Genomic DNA, 9,243 nt, shown 5'->3' on the forward strand with positions numbered 1-9,243 from the left:
TCGTTCTTGTATAATGCTTTCAAAAAGCCAAATTAATTTCTAATTCGATTAGCAATGGTTGTTCATATTGCTGTTCATAGTGAAAAATTGTTTTGACTTCTGGGCGAGTATTTTTTGTTGTGAAATTCATCGAATTATCGATGCCTTGTGTAGTAAGAGAGTTCCGTGAGTTTTTTTTTTCGGTGAAATCTCCCAATGTTTTCGGATAATGTTCCCATTAAGGTGTCGAAAATTTTAATCAACCGAAAACCACTAGTAATTGAGGTTAGCGCAATTTATTTGTTGATTGCACAATTTAATGTCATTGTTATCAGAACATTCATTTACAATAGTGTGTTTTCTTCGTTGGGGTCTTACGTAGCGCAATTTGTAGTCTCCCTTCCCGATAGGATGCTCAGCAGTGATCGTCTTCTCGTACGAACAGCAACCATGATTGCTGTAGACCACAAATAAAAATTGAAGCTATGCTTATCCTCAAAGCCAATGACAGAAGAAATGATTATTTTAATAATAATAATAATAATAATAATAATAATAATAATAATAATAATAATAATACATTATAAAATTCACTTAATCTTTATTGGCCAATTTTGCCCTCCCACTATTTACATGTGTTAGGCGCCTATGCTAACAGGTAAGTTCTCAAAACCAGAACCGAAAGATCAAATCACTGACTAGAAAAACAAAAATTAATTAAATGGCCAAAGTAAAGATTTACCCAAATGATTTTTGACAGATAAAGTGAGTGTACATGAAAGACGGCATTATTAGATGTCATTTTCTACCGGCGGCATATCTCTGCACAGTATACAAAATCCGCATTTTAAGTTTGAAAACATGACAAATGCTACTAAAACTCGTATCATTCCTAAAATCTATTTGTTTCCACTAACCTTCGCTTGCACGCATAGGCACCATCGTTAACGCGCATGTTCCCTTTGGACGCAACTCCGCGCGGGCACACCAGTTTCGCCTGCTTGACTCGGTTAGATACCATTCGCACTTGTTAGAGCCCACCTAGCACTTGTTGGTTTTTATTTTTTGCACTGTAGTTTTTATGCTACACATCCAGAAGCCGTATTTATACTCAACTTGTAAAACAATTTTCATTTTCAGCAATTTCTTTTGGTAGTCCCCCTGAATTTGATAAATGCCAAATGAGATATTTTCACATCTCCCATTGGAAACCTTTTATGGGCAATAAGATGGAAAGTGCAAGGTTCTAAAACACAGGTCCTCCTTCCCATTTCGTTGTAATAAAGACAGAAAACAACGTGTCATGCGGCGCTCTAAATCGCCTTCAATCGCTAACGCTCGCTCTGCAATATTGTGTGAATTTAAGGGTTAAGTGTCGTATCGCGGGACAAATTTTAGGAAATTTACCGGGTCAATTGGAGAATTTATTTAAGTTTGTGAGGACGAATGAGTGAAAGTAAAGTAACTGAAATAGTAAAAGTGAAGAAAGTTGTTATTTTTGTTGGTTGTTTTTGATGTAAGCGGCACTGTATGCGGAGACGGAAGGACTATTTCTGGAGAGGTACATTTCTTATGATTTAGCCTAGTAGCGCGAAAGACAGTGTGGAAATACTGTTCATTGTATGTTGGTGTTTATTGAAGCGACATTGGCAGAAACACGATTTTTTTCATGAAATTGGAAATGTTTAGAAGCCTCAGTCTTGAAGGTAAATAACTTCTAACACAACGGAAATGTAGTTGTGCACAGTGTACAAAAGCTGTATTGTATGTTAACAAGTGAAGCGTTGCAAGTATGAAACCATGAGAAGAGCTATTGAAACTTTTATGATTGCCAAAAACCCATATCCTGTCACAACCCTCGCTTACGCGTATACCCACCATCGCTGACGCGCCTACTCTCCTCGGACGTACCCCTGCATTACCGCTCGGGCTCACTAGTATCACTCAGCCCTGACTCAGTTGGATAGCATTCGTACTTTTAATGGCCACCTAGCACAGGTTGGTTTCTTTTGCAGTGTTGTTTTTGTGCCCCTAACATAATGTAATATAATCTAACGCAATTTAATGTAATCGAACAAAATATAATCGAATGCAGTACATTTTATCGCTTTTTTTCAGTTTTCAAAGTGGTCCGGCGATACAGCACTAATGGCGAATTTAATAGTAAAATTTCGTACAGAAAGGAACTAACGTAGCTACTAACCTAGATGGGGGACCTGTGTACTAGAGCCTTCGCGAAGGAAAGCAGTGAAAGGATTATAATTTTTCAACAAATATTTCTAGTAGTGCCCAAAAGTAAACCTGTACACATTTGCGAGTAGACATTTGATAATTAAGCTGATAGAGTGAGAGGGAGATATAATACCTGTTCTTAAAATTAAATACAGTTCTTGCCTTAAAAATTGTTCTTGTTCGTTTTCCCAATAGCACGAGTATTTTAATGTAGGATAATAACTAAATTAGGACGAGTTTTATTTGTGCCATAATTGTGACTCAACGGACGATATGTGTGAATGAGAAAATAATATCACTAGGTTGCATAAGAAATACTTTCATTTCTTCTGTTTTACTTGGAAGCAGCCTAGAATAATTGATATTAGGCTTATCCATTTTGTATTGAATTAACATGCCGTTTTGATAAGATTTTCAGTTGTAGCCTACTTTTGAACTAAATGCAGGCCTGATTATAGAGAATTTGAAAACGTAACCCTACACACATTTCTAGTTAACCTCAATAGGTCTAATAGTAGGCTATTTTATAATTTTATATTATGTTTTATTCAAATAATAGTTCTGTTAATAATTGCTGAGCTTATAGCATAAAATATGTAATTTCAAAATAAAAATATAAAAGAAACCACTAAAAAGTATGTGAATTAGGTAGCATAGTTAGAAATATTGTGCACTATGCTGTTTTACTTGCATACAGCCTAGAGTAATTTATATAGGCGTACCTATTTTATATTAGTTGTAAGAATTAATAAGCAGTTTTGATAAGATTTTCACTTGTACTTTTAAACTAAACACAGGACTGTTTCGTTTATATGTAATTTGAAAACATAACCCTACACAAGTTTTTGTTAACCCACAATAAATAAATAAATATATAAAACAGTATTTTTTGTATTATGTTTTGTTTAAATAATAACACTAATAATCATTTCTGAACTTATAGCATGAAACATATAATTTCAAAAACAAAATGTGAAAGAATCCACTAAAAATGTATATGAATATATGTTTGTGTCCACTTACCCCATATACAGTACCGGCGGAAGGGCCGGGCGAGCCGGGCGACCGCCCGGGGCGCCAAATTTTAGGGGAGTTTGGGGGGCGCCAAAATCCTTGCTAAATTTATATTATTGTAAACGGTGAACTAAAAATTAACTTTTTCATAAATTGTGTAGCAACATTGGTTACTACCTCATGCCATAGGCCTCACTCTTTATAACAACCCCGGTTTCTTCTTGAATCTCCTATAAAGGAAATCCCTTCATCCCTTCACCTTATTTGTCTATAAAAAAAATCTCCGCTGACAAAGCTAAAGGCTGTTGTTGAGAGTTGGGAGTTTTGAGCAACAATAACACGCTCTGACACTTACAACCGCCGCGGTGCCGACAATTGCACTCCTTGCGACAAAGCTATGTCGGCCGCTCTAACAATACACACAAACAATATTGAGTTATCGGCAACCAAAAAGAAATTAGTCCTGTTTGTACTGTCAAATGTCTCGTGAAAGAAAATTATAAATCAGAAGTCATGTACATGTAGTGCAGGCTTCATGGTGTGCGTGTTCTTCTTTTGTCTCCTGAATTTCGACTCTTAGTAGAAGAATCGTTGCGTTAATGTGTTCTTCATCAACATGTCGGATAAAAAGAAGCCTTCTTTAAATGTATACAGAAAAAGAAGAGCACAATTAGCGGCTGAAAATGAGAAACAGGCAGCAGCATTAAAGAAATTCTTTCGTACTCCTGAAACAGACAATAATGGAAATGAAAACCTAGAACCAGAGAATGAGGAAACCAGCAAGAAATCAACAAATATTCCAGAAGATAACAACACAGTTCAGGTAAGTAGGCCTACATTACGTAACGTATTTTCGTTTTATTACGTTTAATAGAGAAGAGGTGTTTACACACGTAGCGTCTTAGCAGGCTGGGGTGGGTAGGGTGGCGGCCTCTCAGATAGGCGGCTAACTTCAGGCACAAAGAAAGTTCTTTCCCCATTGATATAAGTAGCAATAATTACATTCTATACCAACACTGATGCTTGATACATGTACCAAAGCGATAAGAGTTTTACTCGTTAGATGTATATTAACCAACTTTAGCTGTATTTCAAGCATTCATCTATTAATTAAGTAGAGGGCCTCCATAGTCTAGAGGTTAAAGCGTTGGACTCATGTCTACGTGCTCCTGGGTCAATCCCCGGACTTTCCGCTTTTCAACGGCAGGAAAACTGGGGAGTCACATAAATAAAGATATGACGGTCACTTGGCCTGCAAAGCTCCTAATACGCCTTTGGGGGTAGTGACACGACCGGCTGACCCGCGTTCTGTTACCCAGGTGGATTAATTTTTACCACTCGCTATCAGATGGCGTTGAAGCAGGCCCAGGATCTATTGGTCTGCCGTGCCAGTGATTATTATTATTACTATTACTATTATTATTATTAGTAGTAGTAGTATTGTAGTAGTAGTAGTAGTAGTAGTGGTATCGTCTACTAACTAGAATTCTGAAGAGTTAAATGTATGATTGTTACCGTTAACATATCCCCGTGGAGTTTCGGTATCACAAATTTTGCAATAGACCCATTATTTCATAAACATATCGTAAATAAGTAACATTTACCAGTGTAAGACTATATAGATTATGTTTCTATCCAATACGATTAACGTGACTTAAAAAAAAAGTGTTCGGGCTTCGGCAGCTAATTTGAATGCATTCGCATCTATTTTATGAATGCGCTGATTCTTGATGATTTTCACAACACAAAGTTGTTAATGAATACGGAGAGAATTTAATTTTTATATACAGTTAGCAAAAGAAAAAATGAGGCCATTCTTACCTAGATTCTGTAAGAATCGCCCCATTTTTTGTTTTCCTAACTGTACATTTTCACAATGAACACGGAATATGTAGATTCAATATTTATACGCAGTTATTTTATCATTTATGCATTTTCTTCACCTTTAGAATACAAATTAAATATATATTTTTTCTTTTAAGAAAAGAAACTTTATTTGTAACGTATTACTTCTTTTCCTTTCCACAGGTGGATCTATCGATTACGAGCATTTCGCAGGAGGAAGAAGAACAATTGAAATCTGGAACAATTGATATACGAAACAAAGATGGATCAGCATTTCCACAGGAAATTGTAATAGACGTAAGTTAAACATTTTGCTATTTGAATAAACATACAATTGCATGTTGGTTGAATATCACGCAATTACAGCATTGTGTAAAATATAAGAGGAAATGCAGTGAAACGTAATTACTTTTATTATTAGAGTACATTGCAATTTGACAGGCATAAATTATAAATTCGACAGACCGACAATTGTTTCTAAATATCTTGTACCAATATGTTCATGACGGCCTAGCTTATATATATATATATATATATATATATATATATATATATATATATATATATATATATAGTTAGCTAGTGGGATTAAATTAACTATGTTTCACTTACTTTCCATGAACCATCTATCTTCTATCTATATATATAAAAGAGAACGTACAAATCCTTTGTCCGCTCATCACGCTAATACGGCTGAACCAATTTCTTTCATTTTTGGGGGGTTATTAAGATTTGGACCCTAGATGGTTTTTATCATATCACTTTAATTTTCAATTACCAGTGTCTTGAGATAATTGGCCATTCAAGTGTCCATAACGTACAAATCCTTTGTTAGTTCATCATAGGTAAAAATAAACGTATTTATATGCAACCCACATGACCGTGTCACTCGGCGGGTTAACATAAATGACAGGCGTTATAATGGTTTTTATCATATCACTTGAAAGCGAAAAAGTAAAAATTATCTAAGTAACAAAGTTTATTGCGTTCCGGGGTGACCCCAGCGAAGCGGGGTGAACGCTGCTAGTATACAATATTATTGATTTTGTTTGGTTTAATTTGACGGGTGTTGTAGATGAATGGGTCATTTTGACCTGAACTCGGGATATAAATCGAATTATTATTTTTGTAACAAATAAGCAAGCAGTAGAACTGATTAGAGACTTTTCACTAACTGACATTTTTAAAAAAATCTTTTAACAGACTATAGTTTGGCCACATACATTTTACTGTAATTATTTTTTTTTAATCTGTTGGAAAAATGAAAATACTGAGATTCAAACTGTATATGCTTTTGTACTGTAATATAAGAAAGCTCATAATTTGCCTGCTATTAGTAATTAATTTATGATGATGATTGGTGTTCTTCCCGGAGGCATGTGCTTGACCCCGAAGGTCTCTCAGCAAGGTGAAACCATGGTGGCTTTGCATTGCTTTCCATGGGATGATGATGACGTTCTAAGAGCGGGATCCGAACCACTTGTATCCTCACCGAGAATCGAACCCAAACTCCCTTAGTTATAAGGCGATGAGCTTAACCAGTCGTTCTGCGGAGACACGAATTAAATTATAATATGCCAAATATATAAATAATCAATCAAAAACATCTTTAGGGTCACACGTACTCAATTTTTGGAATTCATTTCTTGTGTCTAGGTGCATAATATCACTGTATTCCGTTCAAGTTGTTTTGACAGAAGACATATGGAATAACATTTTTTTAAAAATAATAATATGTAATATTTATTGCCTTAGTGGTTGAAGGACTAGCAGACTCACATTTGATGCAAGAGTTAGCGGATTCTATCCCCCAAGGCTTTTTATATTGAGCATCGCAAGGAAATCGGAAAGCTTTTCAAATAATATAAAGTACCAAACTCTAATCCAGAAAGCTCCAAAACATTATGATGCAAGTCAACTAACTTATCACATACCAACCCACCACATTTAAAGAGAAAGAAAAAAGGACACAGTCAGTGGTGTTTCGGAGCTTAAAAAACAGAGTTTAGTTTTAATTAGTGTATAATAATCTGCATATTTTAAAGAAAATACAGATAGTAAGAAATACAAACTTGCTAATAATAATGTTCAAAGAAATGTTGTTTTCAAAGTTGCATATTTCTTAGGTTAAGTCAACCACGAACATGTTTGTATCCCGGTTGATCTGGTCGTTCATTACTGCTTCAACTTCGTAAGAGGCATTTGTGGAGCCAATCAGGGTCAAGGCATTTAACCACATTACAGCACTTCAATGCTGAAACCAAGAATCCTGGGTAGGGCTTCAGAAATCCTGGGCAGATTCTCCTATGTATACAAAAGAACATGACGTGGACGTCTTATATTCGCACGAAACCTGTATTTATTTATTTATTTATTTACTTCAATTATTATTAAACTTTTCCTCTCCCCCTCTTTATTTCTTTATATCTCACATCTATCGGAGGCTTATTGGTCATGTGCCATTCTAAGTTTTGTGTTTATCCCCGGATGATCTAGCTGCTTGAATATCCCCCACCCCCACCCCACCCATCTTCGGTGCAAGCCTACCATCTTTAGAAATTATGAACACAATTTTAAAAATTCCATTCAAGTTTTAGTCACTTATTCTTTGTTAGAAGACAATGTTTAAAATAAATTTAACATTATTTTCTACAGACTTTTTTTTTTTTTTTTTTTTTTTTTTTTTTGCAGGTGTTGGAATTACAATCAATCGATCTTGATGATCCAGGAAATTGGCCAGAACATTTTACGGACAGAATGCGTCAGATACTTGTTAGACGAGGTCCAGTTCAAGTCTCCAAACGAGAGTTCCCAGTAAACAGCGAGGGTCGGCGATTTACTACAAGTAACTACAAAAGACGTCTGCACAATGGAGGAGAAGTTGCTCGTAGTTGGCTTATTTATTCAGTGACTAAGGATGCAATATTTTGTTTCTGTTGCCGTCTTTTCGGTGGTACTACAATGTCACTCTCTTCTCGTGAAGGTTTTTAGGATTGGAAGCATATATCCGGACTGTTATCAGACCATGATAGATCTTTGACTCACATGAAGGCTTTCCAATCGTGGTTTGAACTTGCAAACCGATTACAGTCAGGTAAAACAGTTGACGCTGAAAATCAAGCAATTATTCGCAATGAAACTGAGCGTTGGAAAGAGGTTCTCAAACGACTGCTGTGTATAATTCAATTTCTTGCTTCCCAGAACTTGGCATTTCGTGGTCAAAATGACACTATTTACTCAAGAAACAACGGCAATTTTCTCAAACTAGTTGAGTGTATTGCACAGTTTGATGTTACTATGGCTGAGCATTTGCGACGAATAACATGTAAAGAGACACATGTACATTATTTGAGCAAGGACATTCAAAATGAAATAATTGAACTCCTTGGGTCAAAAATAAAGGATAAAATTTTGACTGACCTAATGAAAGCGACATATTATTCCGTAATATTAGATTGTACACCAGACGTAAGTCATACAGAGCAAATGACACTAATTGTTCGTTTCGTGAAGGTAAAACTAGGTAAGGAACTATCCATTGAAGAACATTTTTTGGGATTTTTGTGCATAAATGATTCTTCAGGAGAAGGACTAACTACCACTATTTTGGAAGAATTAGAAAAACTGAAAATTCCTCTCTCAAACATGCGTGGCCAAGGGTATGATAACGGTGCCAATATGAAAGGAAAGCACTCAGGCGTTCAAAAAAGAATATTAGATCTAAATAGTCGAGCATTTTTGTCCCTTGTAGCTCCCATTCATTGAATTTGGTTGTGAATGATTCTGTAATGTGCTGTAGTGAGGCTGTAAAGTTTTTTGCTTTATTGCAAGAAGTATACAATTATTTTTCTAGCTCCACATATCGTTGGTCTGTTCTGCAAAAACATATATCCAATTTCACTTTGAAACCTCTTAGTGATACTAGATGGGAGAGTTGTATTGATGCTGTCAAATCGTTTCGCTACCAGTTAGGAAAAATTTACGATGCTCTTTTCGAAGCATCAAAGGACTCAAAGATAGACGTTATGGGCAAAAATAAGGCTTGTTCCCTGGCTAGGAAGCTCCTGAATTTTAAGTTCGTTTGTGTTGTGGTGTTTTGGTATGAAGTTCTTTCTTGTGTTAATGTGGTTAGCCATATTTTCCAACAAGAATCAATGGACATTCAGCAAGCAG

At 35.6% G+C, this 9,243-nt stretch overlaps 1 protein-coding gene across 1 annotated transcript; it reads left to right on the top strand.

Annotated features, from left to right (window-relative positions):
* Window positions 1-8,115: 8,115 nt before the first annotated feature.
* LOC145670184 (zinc finger MYM-type protein 1-like) lies at window positions 8,116-8,835 on the top strand. The gene has a single exon (XM_081738560.1). The coding sequence runs from the start codon at window positions 8,116-8,118 to the stop codon at window positions 8,833-8,835; it is 720 nt and encodes a 239-aa protein (XP_081594686.1).
* The last annotated feature ends 408 nt before the right edge of the window (window positions 8,836-9,243 follow it).

This window comes from Thermobia domestica, chromosome 14, assembly GCF_964235325.1.
Source record: "Thermobia domestica chromosome 14, izTheDome1.hap1.1, whole genome shotgun sequence".
In the NCBI taxonomy this organism is placed as follows: Eukaryota; Metazoa; Arthropoda; class Insecta; order Zygentoma; family Lepismatidae; genus Thermobia; species Thermobia domestica.